This window comes from Salvelinus fontinalis, chromosome 14 (assembly GCF_029448725.1).
Source record: "Salvelinus fontinalis isolate EN_2023a chromosome 14, ASM2944872v1, whole genome shotgun sequence".
Classification (NCBI taxonomy): domain Eukaryota; kingdom Metazoa; phylum Chordata; class Actinopteri; order Salmoniformes; family Salmonidae; genus Salvelinus; species Salvelinus fontinalis.
In genome coordinates, this window is record NC_074678.1 from 29,543,592 (window position 1) to 29,565,623 (window position 22,032).

At 46.0% G+C, this 22,032-nt stretch overlaps 1 protein-coding gene across 4 annotated transcripts in view; it reads right to left on the reverse strand.

Annotated features, from left to right (window-relative positions):
• The window catches only part of LOC129810587 (formin-binding protein 1-like), a 47,285-nt gene that overhangs the window by 16,774 nt on the left and 8,479 nt on the right, over positions 1-22,032 (reverse strand). For 2 of the 4 annotated variants that reach the window (XM_055861255.1, XM_055861253.1), the window contains exons 2-4: positions 12,086-12,172; positions 4,752-4,867; positions 235-285 (exon numbers count right to left, since the gene is read on the reverse strand). In XM_055861255.1, coding sequence (XP_055717230.1) covers positions 235-285; positions 4,752-4,867; positions 12,086-12,118 — 200 coding nt within the window. In that variant the 5' untranslated portion in view covers positions 12,119-12,172. The remainder of the gene's footprint in view (positions 1-234; positions 286-4,751; positions 4,868-12,085; positions 12,173-22,032) is intronic. The other 2 variants (XM_055861254.1, XM_055861256.1) reach the window with 2 other exon arrangements.

Genomic DNA, 22,032 nt, shown 5'->3' on the forward strand with positions numbered 1-22,032 from the left:
CGTGGAGTGGCCAAGCACTGTGACCGTACGTCAGAGCCAGAAATCCTACACAGCTGTAGGACTCCAACTCTCTTACTCGATTCTATGGAAGCAATTAAACGTTTTAAAGTGCTGGGTTGCCATGGCAGCCCGTGTTTGTTGGTGACAGGGCTATTGGGGCGGCCCTGTGTGTGGTGTAAAGCTGATACCACTCACAGGTTAACTATTTAATGAAACTGGGTCTACTCTACTCACCTAGGTTCATCGTCTTTGGAACGTTTGGGACAGTACTTCTTCACCAGGTTCCTGTGAGGTGAGAGGAGACAGACGTTCAGAGACAGAGATTAGATAGCTCAGTTCATTTCCGTAAGTCAGATTCTCCACTGAGACAGAGAAACTAGATAAAGTAGGTCAGACACACAAAGCTAAACTGGCACAGTGTGATATTCCTGCACACGCAGGAGGAGCAACACAAAGAAATGGTTCTCTTTGATAAAGTAGTCCCTCTGGAGAGATGCTCCTGTAGTAGTGTTATGCTGTGGTGCTCTTCAGGCATGCAGTAAATGCAACGCTCTTGCTCCAATCGCTCTTCAGGGATGAATGGAGGAGGAATCCAGAGAGGTTTTCAGACCCGTCTGTCCCCCTCCCCCCTTCTCCCCACTGAACCCAGCACTCTGTTTCCCCTGTCCTGGGGAGCAGGGGAGCAGCTCCCCACACACAGACTGAGAAACATCAGCCTGGTCTGGTGCCTTTCCATGAAATACACAGAACAATATAGTCGCTAGTAAAAGTCTACACACCCCTTGCACATTTTGCTACCTTAAAAAGGCCCAGTGCAGTCAAAAACATGATTTCCTGTGTTTTATATATATTTCCACACTGAGGTTGGAATAATACTGTGAAATTGTGAAAATTATGATAATGCCCTTTTAGTGTAAGAGCAGTTTGAGAAGACCACCTGAAATGTCAGCCTGTTTTGGTGGATGGAGTTTTGGCCTCCCATGGTGACATCACCATGCAGTAAATTAACAAATCAATAAGAAAGAGTTCCAAACCGCTCTGCCAATAAGAGCTAATTGTCTGTTTTCCCCTCCCCACTCAGAACACTCCCAGACAGTCTTGCTTGAAAAATTGCTCTGTTTGTTTTCAATTACAACGATCAAAAACAATCACAGAGAGGTACTTAAATTGTTCCCCAGAAATGATTTGATATTGCGATAAAAACATCTGCCATTGGACCTTCAAAATTAAATCCAAAAAAGGGAATAAATTAGATTATTTTTCCTACCGATCTGCACAATCTACTCCCCATTTTCAAAGTGGAAGAAAAGTTATAGAAAATGTTGCAAATTAATACAAAATAAAAAACAAAAATGTCTTCATTGTCTATCTGTCTTAACACCTCAGAGTTAATACTTGGTGGAAGCACCTTTGGCAGCCATTACAGCTGTGAATCATTTTTAATAAGATCAACAACTCTTAGGACAACATTTATCAAAAAATATAAATAAATAATTCACATTTTGTATTTAATTTTAAGGCAGAAAAATGTGAAGACTGTGCAAGGGCTGTGTAGACTTTCACTAGGCACTGTACCTGAACAGAGTGACTGTCCAGGGTAGAGGTCGACCGATTATGATTTTTCAACGTCGATACCGATACCGATTATTGTAGGACCAAAAAAGCCGATACCGATTAAAAATCAGCCGATATTAATTTATTTATTTGTAATAATGACAATTACAACAATACTGAATGAACACTTATTTTAACTTAATATAATATATCAATACAATCAATTTAGCCTCAAGTAAATAATGAAACATGTTCAATTTGGTTTAAATAATGCAAAAACAAAGTGTTGGAGAAGAAAGTAAAAGTGCAATATGTGGCATGTAAGAAAGCTAACGTCTCAGTTCCTTGCTCAGAACATGAGAACATATGAAAGCTGGAGGTTCCTTTTAACATGAGTCTTCAATATTCCCAGGTAAAAAGTTTTAGGTTGTAGTTATAGGAATTATAGGACTATTTCCCTCTATACCATTTGTATTTCATATACCTTTGACTATTGGATGGTCTTCTAGGCACTTTAGTATTGCAAGTGAAACAGTATAGCTTCCGTCCCTCTCCTCACTCCTCCCTGGGCTCGAACCAGCAACACAACGACAACAGCCACAATCGAAGCAGCGTTACCCATGCAGAGCAAGGGGAACAACTACTAGAAGGCTCAGAGTGAGTGACGTTTGAAACGCTATTAGCGCACGCTAACTAGTTAGTCATTTCACTTCGGTTACACCAGCCTCATCTCGGGAGTTGATAGGCTTGAAGTCATAAACAGCGCAATGCTTGACGCACAACGAAGAGCTGCTGGCAAAACGCACGAAGGTGCTGTTTGAATGAATGTTTACGCGCCTGCTTCTGCCTACCACCGCTCAGTCAGATACTAAAATACTTGTATGCTCAGTCAGATTATGTGCAACGCAGGACACGCTAGATAATATCTAGTAATATCATCAACCATGTGTAGTTAACTAGTGGTTATGATTGATTGTTTTTTTATAAGATAAGTTCAATGCTAGCTAGCAACTTACCTTGGCTTACTGCATTCGCGTAACGGGCAGTCTCCTTATGGAGTGCAACGAGAGAGAGGCAGGTCGTTATTGCGTTGGACTAGTTAACTGTACGGTTGCAAGATTGGATCCCCCGAGCTGACAAGGTGAAAATCTGTCGTTCTGCCCATGAACAAATAAGAATGTGTTCTTAACTGATTGCCTAGTTAAATAAAGGCATTAAAAATATATATATTATTATTATTTTTTTATATAAAAATAAATAAAGAATTAATATATAAAAAAATTATAATAATAAATTAATTAAAAATAATAACAAAAATATACAAAAAATATACAAAAATAATAATAATAATAATTAAAAAAAATACCGATTTCCGATTGTTATGAAAACTTGAAATCGGCCCTAATTAATGAGCCATTCCGATTAATCGGTTGACCTCTAGTCCAGGGAGTCAGGGAGAAATTCCCCAACAGAAATGGTAGGGCGATAACGAGTAGAAAAGACTCGTTCCACCCACAGTGTGTAGCCTGTCAGTGTGTAATGCACATGTTTAAAGAATGCATAAGGGACAAATCAGGAGCTCCTCGTTTTCAGCCCATAATTCATAGCTGGTTAAATTATTCACTGGGTTACACGTGCTTCGTGTGCAAACCTCTCGTTAGGAGCCATGACTAAACATCCCCAGTTTAATAGGTTAGCCATCATTCACACACACGAAAAACATTTTCTTTCGAACATCTTCCAAAACAATATAATTTCAAGACAAAATAATCTGAACCAAACCTCTTAAAGCAGTACCCTAGGGGATTTCCTTCTTCAATAAAATGTAATATTTCAGCGCAGCAGGGGTCCAGTTTCTGCTGGTCTGGGGGTCCTGGTGCTTGTCTTACTGAGCGGCTACAGTAGGTGGCTCATGACATGCTAAGGAGACTTGGTCAGCGGCAGTGTTGTATCTAGGCAACACCTCAAAGTGATGTGGGGGGGTGGGGGGCTCCTGGGGGTTGCAAAGGCCACAGCTGGAGCCCCTCTACATTACCGTCCCACAGGCCAGGCAGCAGTGATGACATAGCTTCAGGGGGACGAAGAGGAACACATCAACACACAGCCAGATGGTGTAGCACGGATGCTGGGAAATACTAGGAATAATATTCAATTCCCTTGTGCATTGACAGCACACTGCTGATATGTTGTCGTTTCTAAACCTTACTAACAGAGATACTCACGGCAGGATGCCTTTTATGTGGGATAGAACGTTAGCGCTTATGGCATCTGATATGGGATGTGGTACTAGTTACTCACAAGTACAAAATACATTCAACTAAATGTGTTAGCATTGACACCCTTTTCCCCAAATTGCTTTTCTTTGGGAAAACAAACCAGCCTAATAAAAGTGACCACGTGAGAGGGAAGGAGACAGAGTCATACTCTATCAGTCGTGGCAGTAGCTCAGAGTAGAGGGGATGATTAAGCAGGAAACAGAGGCATGAAGTTTAACCACAGCATGCCATGGTGACATCATGAGCCATGTGTGTGTGTGAGCAAGTTCAGTGAGTGGTCACCTATGGTTTACTAACCAGAGCCTACATCTGCCTATTCCCAGCTTAAAATGGTGTTAAACCAGTGGTCTCACTCTGATCCAAAACTGGTAGAATCGTCGTCGTTTTAGAAGTCCTTGTTAGGGGTTTTGCTCATTTGTAGATATGCTCCAAAAGATAACACATGGATGTCAGGCAGGATACAGAGTTGAGTAATCCAACTGCATATAGATCTGTAGACCTACTCCTCTACTGTCTAGAGACTGTCCAGGAGCCACCTCCTAGACATCCATTTGTTCTGTGTGGCTAATCCTATTATATTGATTTGTGGCCTACCAAAATCAATTCATGGCAGCACAACCATGTCTGATTGGGTGAGTTGCCCCTATTGTTCAGACAGAGTGGTCGCACTGATGTTCTCAGATATTCATTAAAACAGATCCAATCACATCATTTCATAATGAATCCTAATGATGTTTCATTATCTTTGATATAACACGATGAAGGTTAATATATAGAACTACTAATGTCTAATATGCATGTATAACACAGAATAGGCGTACTCGTCAATTCATTATTCAGTGTACGCAAAACCCCTCAAAACAGTTCCATGGAATTGAAAGATAAAAACCAGTGGGCCAGGGAGTTTGAATAGGGTTTTACCTCAACTGTTTTGCATATGTCTGTTCGATCTCCAGCCTTTCCTTGACAAACTTTGAATACCTCTCTAGGAAGTCGATCCCCCATTGAGTATGCTTGTCAAGGTTTTCAAACTGGTCCTGAGAGAGAGATGGAGAGAAGAGGGAGAGGGTGGTTAAGGTTGGAGGGAGACTGACCGACCGTGTGAGCTCTTAGTGACATGCACATGACGGACTGAATTAAATGATCCATGAATGAGAACCAGTCATATTACATGGAAAAACAAACATTATGTTGAGTCACTACTTTATCGCTGAGTTCCAGCGAGCAGACACCACACTGCGCAGACACAGCGCAGACACAGTCCCATACCTCTACCAATGAGAATTCTAGTTAAGGTGTTTCATAGCAGAACCAGCTACACCTTGTCTCTAGATATGGGGGGGGGGGGGGGGGGGGGGGGGTGATATTACATTGGGGCGGCAGATAGCCTAGTGGTTAGAGCATTGGACTAGTAACCGAAAGGTTGCAAGATCGAATCCCCGAGCTGACTAGGTACAAATCTGTCGTTCTGCCCTTGAACAAGGCAGTTAACCCACTGTTCCTAGGCCGTCATTAAAAATAAGAATTTGTTCTTAACTGACTTGCCTAGTTAAATAAAAGTAAAATAAAAAAATAAAACTTATAGGGATATTATTTTGGACGATATATTGTATCGTTTTGACAATGTCGCAATATTATTTGTGTGCTAATTGGCTGTACATGCAACAAAATTGCTACATAGCTTGGAAGCTTTGGCACATCGAATCAAAACATATAATCGCTACCAAAGTATTGTGATAACATCGTATCGTCAGGTCCCTGGCAATTCCTGCCCTACTTGTCTATAGAGTAAAGGCAGAACAGGCCTTACTGTATATTTTGGATGGATGATAGCCTGATTTAAATATATCCAGAGAAGGTCAATGTTGTATCTTTCCAAGAGATCCCTCTTAACAGTGCTGGGCTGAGAGGAAAATGTTTAAAACACACAAGAGTCAATACAGCTGACAGCACTTACTTTCAGCTGCCTGTCCTCATGTTACTCTCTTCCTCTTTTCACTGTTAGCCTATGCAGTAGGCACTGTGCACATTCTGCACAGCCACACATAGCGGAGGCGATCCCCATTAATCGACGGCCTACTTGGAACAAGTCAACATCTAACCTACATGATATCAGTAGCCAGTCTGAGCCTATAGAGGAGGCTTAGAGGATGGATTAAAAATGGTGTGATCTCATTTATGACCATTGACATTCCTGTTCCCTATTCTGACTGATACGGACTCAATTTCATTCACACCACTGGTCTCCTCCTCTACTGTGTTGGGTTGGTCTCTCTCCTCTCCGCTTTGATGTCTGAGCTGCTGCTGACCGGCAGCGACAGGACAGTGACGATTAGATCATTCTGTGCCACTGGACTCTCTCCCTCTGAAGCCAGCTTGGCTCTACGACAGTCTGGCACAGCTGGCACCACCAGCCAGAGAGACTAGCGTAACATTTCCCCTACTTCAGCCCTGATGTTCAGGCCAAAAGGCCAAGCGTCAGATTGAGTCCAACTAAGGTGAAGAGAAACAGATTGTACAGTCCAGCTAAGTCTAGGAGGGAACAGTGGAGCTGGGCTATACCAAAGTCAGTCAGACTCAGCTGATTTCACCTAAGGGGGAGTTGCTCAGAGGTCACGCTTACCTTCCTACTTCAGAGACTGTCTGCAGGCTTAAAATAGATAGATATCCTGTCAGGATCATCACCACAACAGAACTATACACAGTCCAGCCCTGAGCCAGACGAGAGAGTCGAGAGAGTCCCTCTCTCATGCCGTGTTCTGGGATACAGAGGGAAAGAGAGAGGGGGATGATGGAGAGAGAAAGACGGATCGATTCCACTTCCACCCTGTCTGAGTTGTACTGGAGGAGAGAGGGAGAAAGGGAGAGAGAAGGTGAAAAGTAGAGCGAGAGGGGAAGTGAAGTCTCTCTTCTCTCCCATGGCTTGTGCCCTGCCTGGGAGCGAGGCAGAGTTTAGGCTTGGCTTAGGACGTAGACAGCCCCAGAGGGACTGACTGGTGGACTCCAGCCAACACACTTCCTCTGCGAGAGAACAGTACCCAGGCCGTCCCCATGGACCCCTCCTCACTGGCGCTTCACACAGACTCAGTCCATACGCATACAGGGAGGGAGGGAGGAGAGAGAAAGAGAGCGAGCTAGTCAATTCCACGGGCCTGTTATACCATACATGAAACCCATTCTCAGAAAATGTGCGCACAGATCATGGGCTAATACTACATAAGATCAACAACGGATACTGAATCGACAACCTTCCAGAAGTACATCCCTGCGATTAGGCAAAGCATGCCAAATGAGATACGCAAGAGAGCACATATACACAACGGTTTTACACCAAGACACAGAGAGAGAGAGAGAGTGATAGAGAGAGAAGAAAGAACAAGGCTCTTTTCAGGAGCCTTGACTGTGACCAGGTCTGCCTGAGCCCTTGCTGCTAGTCTGATTAAAGCTCTGTCTGTCTCACAGCTTAGTGGACTCAGCCGTCTGCATGGAAATCATTTCTTCTCCAATAAAATGGCTTCCTTGTGGAATGACTCAGCAGCTTCTGCATTGCCATTACCATTTCAGGCCCCTCCAGCTTCAATGTTCAGCACATGTCAGGGTCCCACACTCATGAAAGTCTAGCGGGGGTGGAGAACAGAGGGAACGAGAGAAGAGAGAGGGAGAGAGCCCTTATGCCACCAATAAAGATAAGAACCAATGCTTCTCACTTCTGCTTTACGGTCCGTCTTTGGTCTTCCCACACAGTAAACCAACGGAGCAGTTGAGGTAATGATTGTTGACATGTAAACGGCAGTGACTAGGAATAAAGCCGGGTCAGGCGGGGTGTCCTTTCTTCCATCACCGTCAGCAGGAAAACCGACTGGTCCTTACCCTCTGATTCCATCCGAACCCAAACAGATGGTTCAGATCTTTCTTTTGGATTATAATGAACCCATCCCTCCAAATGTAATACTGAAGAATTCATAAAACTATATGAGACTGAGTTAGTTGGTGTGTGTCCAACATCTGTCATACAGACACGCAGCAGAAACACAGTAGAGACACCCACCCGTCTAAAAATATATTTTTTTATCAGAGACAACCATCACATGGTTTGTGCCAAGACAGCAACATGAGAAGCAAGGTATTTACAGTGTGAAGGGAAGGATAAGGAGGAAATGGGAGGAAAACCACAACACCTCAATGGACTGAGCGCAGCAACCCACAGTGACTACTATGACGACGGGTAAGAAGCTTACAATAGCACTGAAGCAGACCCAGGGAGGAGGGGGGCTTGTGGTGAAAAAGGAAGAATTGGGTCCATAAAATGAAAAGATATGTTGTTACAGCAGAGTCTGTTTCGCATTGCAAACTCAATGTATGACTCCCTGTGAATTTACCTTCAATCCTTGGTGCCGTTTCTCTTCTGAGACCATGAGATCAAAGTCGTCAAGACGACGACTTTGATGTTTTTACTAACACTGGCTCATTCTCACATGGGTCTCCTTGCGGAGCTGCATGAGGAGGCCTAATGGGTGTTTTCAATAACACAAAGCAGTTTCAGCTCATCAGTGGGCCTGGGAGTGGAGCCTCCTATCCTCAGAGGACCGCCTGCGATTTCATTATGCGCTCGCTGTTTAATCTCAAAGTGATAGCGTTCTCTTGGCCGTGAACTGCTAAATATTGTTGTCCTCACTTTTGAGTGTTGTGATGATACAGGTTACTGTTGCCATCGAAGTGCAGAATACGATTACTGATTAACTCAACGACCAACTGCATAGCTGACAAATGGTGCTTGACAGGAGAGGAATTCTGCAGAACAGAGACATTCTGAGGCACTAGTAGGGCTCTAATCAGAGGTGAGTGGCTCTATAAACACGCAAAGCTCTGCGTGACGATGAGGGTACAACAAAAGATCTGTGTTATGTTAACCGCCTCCTACAGTCTACAACCCAAAGTAGGCCTAGACATCCAATCGCTGGGATACGGATGATAGGATTTGGAGCATCAAGGGTCGGCATCAGTTTCTGTCATTCCACTGCCGAGGATGTTTACAACACCCCCCAGCATGTTTCCTTGTGGGCATGCTCGATGCAGGAGCAGATGTTCAAGTCTGTATCGGTGTCTTTCTGTCCCATCTGCCTTACGTCAGCTTTCCTCCATCGCTCAATACTCATGAATAAGTAACTCCATGAGCTCCTCATCCCAGCCACGGCCTGCTCCTCCTCCCTGGCTTGCCATAGCCATGACAGACGGCACAGCATACAGTAGCACACAGTACAATACAGCACAAAGATTCACAGTGCAGCGCAATACCGGCCAGTTATAAGGGCTCAGAGCTCACCTTTCAGTAACCATACCTTCCCACAGCAGTCTGTCATAACTGGGATCTCTCTATGGAAAAGCCTGAGGAGGAACAGTAATATGGAGGCCAGAGTACAGCCTGGAAGTGACTTCAAGCCAAGTCTCTCACTCTCAGCAGCTGGACTGACTGACAGGGGAATAGCCTATGTATTTTGGAAGAGTGGGAAAACTTCTTTATGGATAGAGATTTGGGTAGAGATTCCCAAGAGGCCAGTTCAGCAGATCAGGTTTCTCTGAGTATTTCTCCATTTCATTCTCCAAGGTTTCTCTTTCCACTGTCTGTGGATGATGTCAGACACACACAGGGCAGTTTGACACCACTGCTATGCCTTTTAGCCTACCCGGTCTCCCTTTCACTCACTGTATACCTCAAGCAGAGTCAGTTGTTTTTGTGTAGGTCCGAAGGTTGGGTTTCAATATAATTTGCTTGGCTTGGAAACGATCTTCCCATTTACATACAAAAGTATTTTTACCTCTAGAGAAGATCCCTTGTGTTCCCAGAGTGGGAGACACTGAGCCCAGTTAGCACAGGGGCAGTGGAAGGGAAGCACAGGGACAGTGGAAGGGAAGCACAGGGGCAGTGGAAGGGAAGCACAAGGGCAGTGGAAGGGAAGCACAGGGGCAGTGGAAGGGAAGCACAGGGACAGTGGAAGGGAAGCACAGGGACAGTGGAAGGGAAGCACAGGGGCAGTGGAAGGGAAGCACAGGGACAGTGGAAGGGAAGCACAGGGACAGTGGAAGGGAAGCACAGGGACAGTGGAAGGGAAGCACAGGGACAGTGGAAGGGAAGCACAGGGACAGTGGAAGGGAAGCACAGGGACAGTGGAAGGGAAGCACAGGGACAGTGGAAGGGAAGCACAGGGGAAGTGGAAGGGAAGCACAGGGGAAGTGGAAGGGAAGCACAGGGGCAGTGGAAGGGAAGCACAGGGGAAGTGGAAGGGAAGCACAGGGACAGTGGAAGGGAAGCACAGGGGCAGTGGAAGGGAAGCACAGGGACAGTGGAAGGGAAGCACAGGGACAGTGGAAGGGAAGCACAGGGACAGTGGAAGGGAAGCACAGGGACAGTGGAAGGGAAGCACAGGGGAAGTGGAAGGGAAGCACAGGGACAGTGGAAGGGAAGCACAGGGACAGTGGAAGGAAAGCACAGGGACAGTGGGAGGGAAGCACAGGGACAGTGGAAGGGAAGCACAGGGGCAGTGGAAGGGAAGCACAGGGGAAGTGGAAGGGAAGCACAGGGGAAGTGGAAGGGAAGCACAGGGACAGTGGAAGGGAAGCACAGGGGCAGTGGAAGGGAAGCACAGGGGAAGTGGAAGGGAAGCACAGGGACAGTGGAAGGGAAGCACAGGGACAGTGGAAGGGAAGCACAGGGGAAGTGGAAGGGAAGCACAGGGACAGTGGAAGGGAAGCACAGGGGCAGTGGAAGGGAAGCACAGGGGCAGTGGAAGGGAAGTACAGTCTAGTTTAATTTCTCTTGTGCATAGCCTGTCTTACATTTCATTTTCTCTCATATTTAAAGATACTCAGCAAACATGATTTGATGAAATTCAGTAGCCCCATAAGAACACTCCAGCAACAACTTTACTGACCATACGAAACAATAGTCTAACTTTCTCTGAATAAAACAAAGGGGATCATATACGTGGGCACCCCAAACCAGAAGCCACAACCACAGAGGAACACAACGATATCTGGAAAGGCATCTCGCTGGGCCAGAGGAAAACATCCTTACGAAGAATAATGTCAGGATGTGATGTCATTGCTGGAACAATAACATCAGGGACTCCCAAGGTCTCTCTAGGAGCTGTATTATGGGAGTAGCTATCAGCCCCTAGCCTACATGGTGTGACACTCCTAGCACTAGAAATGCTATGTGCATACCATAAATATAATGGAGGGGTTTCATTTGCATACACATAGCTGCAGGGACAATACCCTCATTACACCCTGGCATTCGGGGTCAGTGTCAAAAGAAGGCAGACAGTTCCTGGGAGAGCGGGCCTCAGAATGGGGCAGGGTGGGAAATGTCACAGTGTCTAAAACACTGGCATCACTCTGGAGGGCCTCCAGGCCCTGCCTGCACTGGGTGAGGGTGAGGTGTAGTGTAGTGTGGTGTGACTGTGTGTGCACATGAGTGTGTGTAGCGTGTGAGTGTGTGTGTGAGTGTAAACATTGGCTATAACAACACCAAGATAAGAGGAGATCTGGGTTGAAAAGAGGGAGGAGGTGAAACTATGCAGCCCCCCGTCTTTCATGAATAATGCATGGTGAATACAAGACAAATCAAGGCAGCTTTGGGGGGGGGGGTTTATGCAGAATAATGTAACAGCTCATTTCTTCTAGTAGAACCCTGATAAAATGTGTCCATACATTTGCAATGGGACTCTGGCTAATATTCTCAAACCAGCTTGTGTTATTTAGGAAAAAGAGCTTTAACCTGCATTGACATTAAAATACTCTTGTTCTGCCCCTGAGCCCCCCCCCCCCCTCCTTTTCCAGCAGACAAACTGTTAAAAATGTCCCTGTGAGGGGTAGGGCAAAAAATATATACATGATACACTGTACTATAAGAGCTGGCTAGCTACGAAACTAGTTAACCACATCCTCTAAAATAACTCAGACCTGCTGTTCTAATGAAGCACCCAGGGGTACAGGGACTAGTGTTCCCCTTTGATGCCCAGCCCCACTCTACAACTCAGACAGACCCAAACCCCGGTCCTAATCCAATCTCTACCAGCCAGACCTTTTGATGTGCTGAAAAAATAGAGAAGAGAGAAAGGGAGTGGCAGGGGGGGTGAAAAAACACGCCTTGTATTAAGTTGCCTGGCAGCCTGCAACATTTATGACTCTGGTTAACTAATCCCTGGTTGTTCTGTGGACAGACAGGAAAAGTTACAGTAGTCCTGGAGGCTGACCGTGTAGACTGAAGACAGAGGCTGCAGAACCATGGAGCTGGTAATCCCATTCCCATGTAGAGACGGGAACAGACTGGATCACATGGGCTGTACACAGCAGGGGGTGAGGGAGAGAGAGTGTCAATTATAGCTCACACTTTCAACATGTGATAGAGTAAGGTGAACAGATTTTGGAAAATGAAAATCGGGGTCTTTTTTGGTAGTGTGAAGGGCATGGAACTATATTTAACTACCCCCAATATTGTCCTTTCAAATACTTGTATTAATTATTATGCATACATGGATTTCCCATCTAGTCATTTTTGAACCACCCAAGTTTAGGTTATTGTAGTGGGTATGGTTTTTCATGCGTTGGTTACAATCCATCACTGATCAGACACTCAAAAGGTCTACAGCTTAAACAAGCTTAATACAGGGTGAGAACATTTTCACATGCAAATCAAATTCGATATAACTTTTGATGACTAAAATATCAGCCTTAAATTTAACTACTGTTGCTTTTTTCTTTCTGAGGGCTGGTCGGCAACTGTCCCTGGAAATCAGGGACTGTCCCGTCGCCTTATAATAGAGACGTCATGTCTATGTCATACTGCATTGTCTTAATGTCCTGCACTGTTGGCTCCCTGGCAATTTATTTTCTAAAGCGTTTTAGAAGCAGTTCCCTGTGGGCCTTGTAGCTTGAATGAGTCTGCCTTTGTGATACATGGACCATCCGGATGGTGCTAGAGAGCAGGAGAGGACTCTGGATGGAGAGTCAGTGGGCTGTTGATCAAACTAGACCCTGGAGATGAATGAGAATGTGATCATGCGTAGGAGGACTTGGGACAGGAAGAGGCTGTAGGGCCCAGGGACTAACACTACACAATGACTCTATGGTCATTCTTGGCCTGACCAAGCGTTTCCCACTGGTGCTGCAGGCAGCAGCCCCATGTACTCAGCCTGGGAGGGAAGACTCACTGTCTCCTTTATGACAGAAAGGATCACGAGTTCCAGCCGGATGGCAGTCAGGCAGTCACATCGATCACATGGAGAGTGAGAGACGGTACTTTACCCCCCTCTACTCCAGTCTCTGAGGCGGCGGCGGTCTACACCGCTGCCTGTCCGCTCTGACTGTGTGTCTGTGCCATGATGATCTCTCATGGCTTCTCCTGGGGCTGTAGCGTAGTGGAATTGATGTGGCAGACATTAGAGAAGTCTGGCCTGTCCAGGTTAGGTGGACTCTGATTTACTGCCTCTCAGGAGTCTTCAGGAGCATCAGGGTTTGCATTCAACTGCCTGAGAACTGGGCCTATTAAGCAGTTCATGTAGTTTGAGATGTAGCGAATCGTGAGACAAGAGAAGGGAAAGGGGGATACCTAGTCAGTTGTAAAACTGAATGCATTCAACTGAAAGGTGTCTTCCACATTTGAATCAGAGAGGTGCGGGGGGCTGCCTTAAAATCGACATTCACGTCATCAGCGCCCGGAGAACAGATAAGGCCCATCATCGTCTGCTTTCCAGATTATGCCTACTATATGTATACAATTCAGAAGTATGAGAGTTGTATATTATTTCATATTTGCCTGGATTTTGATTAGCACTGAATAGACCTGGCTAAATGGGAGTTAACTCATGGGTCATTTGGGACAAACTGATGAGTTAAGTCTGAAAGAAACACAATGGACCCTGTGTTTCTGCAACGACTTTAGTGGAATATACACAATCTGACAAGTCAGGAACATTGTGCTTCACTCCATGCCACAGAGGCTAAATGTTTAGCAGAAAGACAACACTGATGGAGAGGAAGTGGCCAATGTCTTTAGTGAGTCATTGGGGGTCAGTGAAATTTGAACCAAGCCACAGCCCTTATGAGTCCTACTACCACCACGGGCTCCATGTGGGGCAAGAACAACAGCTTCTTGTCATACTAGTAGTGCCATGGCTAGTTCATATATTTTCATAACCGAGCCCAGAAACAAAAGACATACTGTGGTGAATTACCAACTTACCCTCATGAAGAGGGGGCCTGGGGGGACATAAACTAGGCCCGTTTTCTCATCAGAGCACCGGCCCTTCAGCATGTGAGAGTGGTATTCATCCAGTAGCACTCTGGTCAAGCGCTAATGTGCAAGACCGATGTGCCAGTAACTTTATTTGGCCAATAATTTAAGTGACCTGGCTACACACCACAATAGTTACTTCTTAGACACTAATACTAATTCCTTTGACATGACACAGAGCCCTGGAGAGACTCAGACAGATATGATTCTATATATGGAGAGAGGAAGAACGATATGAAACAGCTCCCAAAGTCATCAGCTAGCATATATTTCTGTGGGAAAGGGGGAGGGGTTTTACTCTCTAGCTCCATTTGTGGATTCTGTAAATAAAGACAATACATCTTTACTTTCATACAGACAATATCTGTGTGAAACATTTAGCTCAGTGATTTGTTTACTGCAAGCCACAATCATAGGGAGTGCTTTAAAAGGTTGAATACATGTTGTGAAAAGTATCTGCCTTAAAAAGAATTGCCATTGAAATTGAATGAGAGTAAGAACTCACAGTTATACATTGCCTGCCTTAAGTCGGGACAAATAAGGAAAATCTAGGCTACAATTACTATTTTCAGAAAGAGAGCCAATGTTCCGATTTTAAGCAGACATCTAATTTTCCTGTTTATGTGTTTCTCTCTTGCCTTGTTTGGCTGTAGAACAGCAGTCTAAGTACAGGGCTGACCCTGGCCTGCCTGACACCATCTGGGCCTGAGCTGGTGAGCTCATCACTGCTCCTGGGCCAGGGCTGACCCTGGCCTGCCTGACACCATCTGGGCCTGAGCTGGTGAGCTCATCACTGCTCCTGGGCCAGGGCTGACCCTGGCCTGCCTGACACCATCTGGGCCTGAGCTGGTGAGCTCATCACTGCTCCTGGGCCAGGGCTGACCCTGGCCTGCCTGACACCATCTGGGCCTGAGCTGATGAGCTCATCACTGCTCCTGGGCCAGGGCTGACCCTGGCCTGCCTGACACCATCTGGGCCTGAGCTGGTGAGCTCATCACTGCTCCTGGGCCAGGGCTGACCCTGGCCTGCCTGACACCATCTGGGCCTGGGCTGGTGAGCTCATCACTGCTCCTGGGCCAGGGCTGACCCTGGCCTGCCTGACACCATCTGGGCCTGAGCTGGTGAGCTCATCACTGCTCCTGGGCCAGGGCTGACCCTGGCCTGCCTGACACCATCTGGGCCTGAGCTGGTGAGCTCATCACTGCTCCTGAGCCAGGGAATGACATCTGACAGGGTGGACCCAGCACTGCAGCCAGGCTCCCTGAAGAATCCACTACAACAGCACACTACACACAAATCCATAGGTCAGGAAGGAGTGTGTACATCTACATTCAACGCACATACGTGCACACCAGCAGGCAGCCACACACAAACTCAACAGTACTGCCCTTTTCCACCTCTAGACAGTAAAACTGAAATCTTTCCGTTGAGTGGCCTTGTGACCCCCATGTTGTGTGCCCTGGGCATCCTATTTCCTGTTCTAATAGCGAGCTTGGGAATGTTGTTCCCTCCTTCTCCCTCATCAGCATGTTGATGGCTGGAAGCTAACTTTCATAGGACAGGACACACCACGGACAAACACATCTACTTAGGGAGAAACCTGAATCAAGGCTCCGAGAGACCTCTTCATTATTTACCTTCTTTCAACAGGAAAGTAATATTGAGACGCAATATTGAAAATTTGCCATGCACAAAAACACCAATAGGATAGTATAGATAAACAAATATACACAATATAGATATTAAAAATGCAAAACAGTCAATTAAAACAAACACATTCTTCATTATAAAAATCCTCTGTCAGCTGTCTGAAATGCCCTAGGGACACCAAAGCAGCCAATCGAAACGTCTTTTGGAGTTTATTCCAAACACCAAAGGTGTCTCCAGTGAACCAACCCTGTGAACAGGTTTGATAACTTGTCATTTTAAATCTTAAACAGTGAAGTTAGGTAAGTGTGAAGCTTGTGGAGCAAGGCTTTGTAAACAAAAAGAGCATAATGATGTGATCTACGGGACTTTAAAAGTCCAGAAAACCTTTTGGTTCAGAATACAGTGAAGAGTAATACAACCGTCTCCTGTGATAAAATGAAGGGTGCTATGAGAAACGGCATTCAGGGGTTTAAGAGTAGTGGCAATTTGCTAAATAGTATCACCATAATCAAGAACAGGTAGAAAGGTTGACTGAATCGGATTCATGCTGACGAGAGGGTCGAGATACGTTTGTTAAAAAATAATAATCCTGCTTTAAATCTTATCTCCTTAACGAGCTCATTTGGACTTTTTTAAACGTTAAACCATTAACAGTGTTAATAACACAGTCAAGCCAACTACCCGTCACCATTAGTACCAGACCACTTCAACACATAGCCAATCTTCCTGAGGCCATGTATTGTGGTATAGTTTAGGCTGTGTTACCATGAGACAGGCTGCTGCTTACAGAGACACACAGAGATCATATAGCTGTGATTGAACAGAGCCTGACTGAATGGAGTTGTTTTTCATATCACAGATATTTCATTACTCTAGAGTTGGTCTTCTACAGAAGGCAGGAAAAACTACTTTCATAGCTATGCCACATGTCTCTATATTTAGTCCTGAAAAAAACCTGGTCAAGTTTCATAGCAACCCAATCTGCCTCATTGTCTGCTCTGATCCTTCTGCAAAATACACCCCAACCCTGTCACACAAGTCGAGTGGCTTTTTCTGTGGCACCCAGTCTGAAAGAGGAAGCAGGCAAGGCTGGGTGAGGGTGGCCTTTGTCACAAACAATAGCGGCCTGTGGAGTTACATAGGCGCAAAGGAGATCAAAATAGCAGAGTAATATTAGCATTTTAAACACAAATGGAGGATGTTTATGCTACCGGCTCTTCCTGTAAACTAATGCAAATAGATACAGATAAACAATTTGAATACTTGATCTTGTAAGAGACACAGGACTCCACACTGACCTTTATTTACAAGGAGCATGTGTGTGCCTAAGTTGACTAAATGTAGGCGCACAAAGACATTTAGGAGGACAATTAAAAAGATTTGAGGTAATAAAGTTAGAATCCTTCATGTTTCTAGGGACACTGGTGCTCCTAAATTAACATTCCAGGTCGCACAGCTAAATAATAAGGCGCATCTGCGAGTAAAATGTTCACACTGTTAAGCCCCGAGACAGCTGGTCACAGTTTCTGTTTCTTTAAAAACAATTACAGTCAATTCAAATGATTAACCTATTCCTTTCTTGTGCATCAATATATGATAAGGGCTTGATGATAATGTTGTCCCGGCAGTACATGTGCCATCTTGTCACAGGTTCCTTTGAGTTAGCAGGTATCACATGAAGGCTGGCAGAAGGAGCTGTGAGGAGTGGATAGGGAGGCCACCCTGCAGAGACCAACACACTGGCACAGAACCTGGCAGAGACAGAGGGATATAATGGGGCTGAAAGGATTTGACAGCCTACGCAATCAGAGAATCCCCCTACTACTTGAAAGGATGTGACCGTCTAGGACTTTCCTTGTCATACAGCCAAACTGTTGATGACACACATTAGGTCCCTGACTCCCTGTTGATATGGTCAGCGCAGTATGTGACTGGCTCAACCCATGATGCTGCATATAGGCTATCAAAGCTTTCGTGCATCTTTGTCACTGTGTGTATATAGATCTTTGAACCCGGGTCTAACTACTTCTATACAGGTATATGTGGTTAGAAAAACAGGCTGAAATAGCCACTCAGTTAGAATGCTGAGGGGGCACAACGTTTGTTTGGCCAAGAGGGCAAGGCGTGGTCAGAGAGCAAACTTATGGGAGACAAAGTCCCCTGCCCGAGATGGAGCCTAAGACCACTGTTTGCGCAACACACACAGTCTCAATGTAGAAAGGGCACCTCCACAGCTGGCTGCTAACCTGTCAGCATTCATCTATCTCAGTCAGCAGAGAGTCCAGCTAGCATGACTGTAGGGAATACCGAACACCTCCAAGCCTGTCAACACCCTGGCTTGTTAGCACTGTTCTATCTAATCACTCCTAATGCCCAGACACACAGGATGAAAATAGAAAGACCTGCCATGCCTCAAGGAAGTAAAATCCCAGGTCCAGTGTTGAGGACTTTGATGTGACAACAATGTGGGGATGTTGAAGTGGCTGCTGTTGGGCCATGGTGACTCATGAACTTAATAACACACACATTGACTCGGAGGTGACGGATCGTAAATTACTGTTTAATATCTATCTATCTAGTATGAATAGCGTTAGGTTCAAGCTCTGTGTGTATGAGAAGCGTCATTATTTAGTGGACTGCAGTGGACTGTAGGAATGTGCACTCCCAACATCTCAAGGCCTGTCCTGGCTGATAAAAAGTCCTGTGATATGCACGGAGGAGCACAGACTAATCCTGTGTGATGCAAAAGCACATCTTTGTGGAAGGGGGGGGGGGGGGGGGGGGGGCTCAGGGAGTAAGTGGACACTGATTGAATGTATGTATTCAGCTGGACCTTTGCTGAGTAAACATTTGAAACGCCACTGAGTTTGAGGTCTTCTGTACGATAAATATGTTTATTCCATTTTGAGATATTGGTCTTTGTATCAGTATCAAAGCACAATCAAGGAACAGCTCCACTCTAACAGCCACCTTATTTCCTGCCCCTTCCAAGTACGGTTAGTAAAGTGACCCTTGAACTGTGAACAAGACAGAGTGAATACATCCTTCTCCTCTCGCGGCCTGCTGGGTGATACACAAAGACATGGCTGACATGACTAATGGCACACAGTGCAGAGGGTCCCAGTGAGTTCATACTACTACTAAAGCCATTGGCTGCCTTTAAGGATCCCCACCCGTAAAATAGAGGCTCCAAACATCCGCTATGAATTAAGCTGTAGCAGCAGGCCGGCTGGGTCTGGGGCAGGAACCAGTTTACTTCCTGACATCCTTTTTCACTTAAGAGAGAGGGGACAGAGCTCTATAGAGAGAAGAGAGAAATGGGGCTATAGAGAGCGAGAGAGAGAGAGAGAGAGAGGAGGACAGGGCTGTGGACAGAGAAGTGAGAGAGAAATGGGGAAGAGAGAGCGAGAGGACAGTGGTGTATAGAGGAGAGAGAAAAGGGGGATGAGAGAGATGAGGACAGGGCTCTATAAAGAGAAGGGGGCTGTTGAGAGAGAGGGAGGAGGACAGTGCTGTGGACAGAGAAGTGAGAGAGAAATGGGGAAGAGAGAGAGAGACAAAGGAGAGGAAGAGAATAGGGGAAGACAGGAAGAGAGGGTTGGAGAGACAAAGAGAGAATGGGGGGAAGACAGGAAGAGAAGGTTGGAGAGACAGAGAGATAGAATAAGGGAAGGGGGAAGAGACCACAATCCACATGATACGGGCACTGCCATAATGTAGCACAGCAGGGCCACATCACAAGTTCACAACTATATAGGCTCCTTTAGTTTATTGGCCAGTTAGAACCCCCATGTGGCAGGAACCTCAGCCTCAGCCCAGCCAGGCTGTTTCCAACTCCTGTACTGAGGCAGCAGCAGCCCAGCCAGGCTGTTTCCAACTCCTGTACTGAGGCAGCAGCAGCCCAGCCAGGCTGTTTCCAACTCCTGTACTGAGGCAGCAGCAGCCCAGCCAGGCTGTTTCCAACTCCTGTACTGAGGCAGCAGCAGCCCAGCCAGGCTGTTTCCAACTCCTGTACTGAGGCAGCAGCAGCCCAGCCAGGCTGTTTCCAACTCCTGTACTGAGGCAGCAGCAGCACTGACAGGCTGTTTCCAACTCCTGTACTGAGGCAGCAGCAGCACTGACAGGCTGTTTCCAACTCCTGTACTGAGGCAGCAGCAGCACTGACAGGCTGTTTCCAACTCCTGTACTGAGGCAGCAGCAGCACTGACAGGCTGTTTCCAACTCCTGTACTGAGGCAGCAGCAGCACTGACAGGCTGTTTCCAACTCCTGTACTGAGGCAGCAGCAGCACTGACAGGCTGTTTCCAACTCCTGTACTGAGGCAGCAGCAGCACTGACAGGCTGTTTCCAACTCCTGTACTGAGGCAGCAGCAGCGACAGGCTGACCTCAACCAGAAAACCTGCCCAAGCCACAAACATGAACCACGGGCCACCACAGCTATTCTTATCTGGACCAAAAGGAAACTCTTCTCCCTCTGCGAGTGTATTATGACAGCACATCCATTCTCACTCAGGCTCCCTGCGGAGTGAGCAGCAGGAGAGGAGAGAATGTTGAAATGTTTTCAAAGTCAGGATGGGAATGTTTGTATGTTCTGCTGTCCCAGTAAATCATCTGCTGGACGAGGAGTCCAGAGAAGTTCCTGGCCCAGCTTGTTTTGAGGCTGAGGGGGCAGCCGGGCCCGAGAGGGGGGTAAGCAAGTCTGGTGGGCCCTTATATCCCTTCCTAGCTCGATCCAGAGCCTGCTGCCAAACATAATAGATGGTCTAGAAAAAAGTCAACTAATGTGAACGTAAGAAGTCCTCCGGTGCAGTCCAGCACAGCAGCCTGAGTCAGCGGAATGGACCGGAAATTGAAACCTTTCCCTGTGCAATCTGACAAGGTAATTTCAATGGTCTGCAGTCCTTCATATGGGACTTGAGGATTAGTTAAAGGGTAATAAAAAATTAAAAAATAAACTTCATATTCATCATCACCCCAACATTTTTACTACAAAACATAGAAATGCTCAATTTTCACATATGTTGATGTTGGGGTGGTGCTGGAGATGAACATGAAGTTGGATTTATTTATTTATTTTAATGTCCCTTTAGAAAGGTGAAGGCTCTGAACTGAAAAATGATTTGAACCGTTTATAGTAGAGTAGCCCTGTGATCCATGAGACCCTTCTGGCAACATGAACCAGAGAAGAAGTTTGCCAAACAATCTTTTGGATGTGTCTCTGCCTCCCTCTGAAGATAGGTGGAGAGTGTGTGTGTGTGTGTGTGTGAGCTACGCACATATGCGAGAGAGAAATCAGAACACCACTGTTTCTGTCTGCCGCAGTCACCACACAGCGCCTGGTATATGAAGTGACAGTTAAAAGGCATTCCTTGGTAGACTCCGGCTGTGGTGTTATAGCATGGGCCCCAACAAGGTCCTCTTCTCTGTCCCCGTCAACACCTTTGTTCCCCACGTCTCAGCCCATCAGCACAGAGGTCAACTGAAGAGGGCGGAAAGCTTTGAAGAACTTACCATCTTGTTTCTATGATGACAAGGGCCGTGAAATGTTATTCTGAACTGTTTAATGCAGAACACGACTGATTCTACACAGAATTGGAACATGTGACATTCGGGTCTGACACACTGACCTCATTTTATTCACCATCTAGTTCAGTGTCATTTACTGCTTTCTCTCTACAAATCACAGCGTGACGTCATTAGTACTGTGATGGAATTACAGTAGGTTACATGCTTTTTTAACACAACTCTGATGAAAGGAATCAAGTGGGAGAGTGATTCCTTTGATGAATAATAGTATCATGATTTATCAACATCTGGCCTCCCTCTGCTGTCTGCTCTGTTATTGCCATTTAACAGTGGCATTTGTTCAGCACTACAGTTTTAGTGTGTGTGGCTGGGGAGCAGCAGAGGAGGATGGGGGTCCTGGGGGTGGGGGTTGTTACGCACGCCTCTGAGAAGAGGGAACGCAACTCCCTGCTACAACTCAACTCTCTGAAGTGCAAGAGGTATGGACTGTAGGTGCGAGTAAGGATGACACAAAAGCAGAATTTACCGTTTACTAGAATTTATTTTCTTACACGGTAATATGGGGAAAAGGGGCTGGACGGAACCAAAGCAAAGAAAGTAAATATCAAAGTTCCCCCTCTCCTATCTAACCTGCCTACCCACTTAACTTACCTAACTTAACACCGCCTGGTGCCCTAACCAAAATACAGGGGGTGGTCCGCCCAGGTCTTACCTAGTGTGCCTAGACAGTAA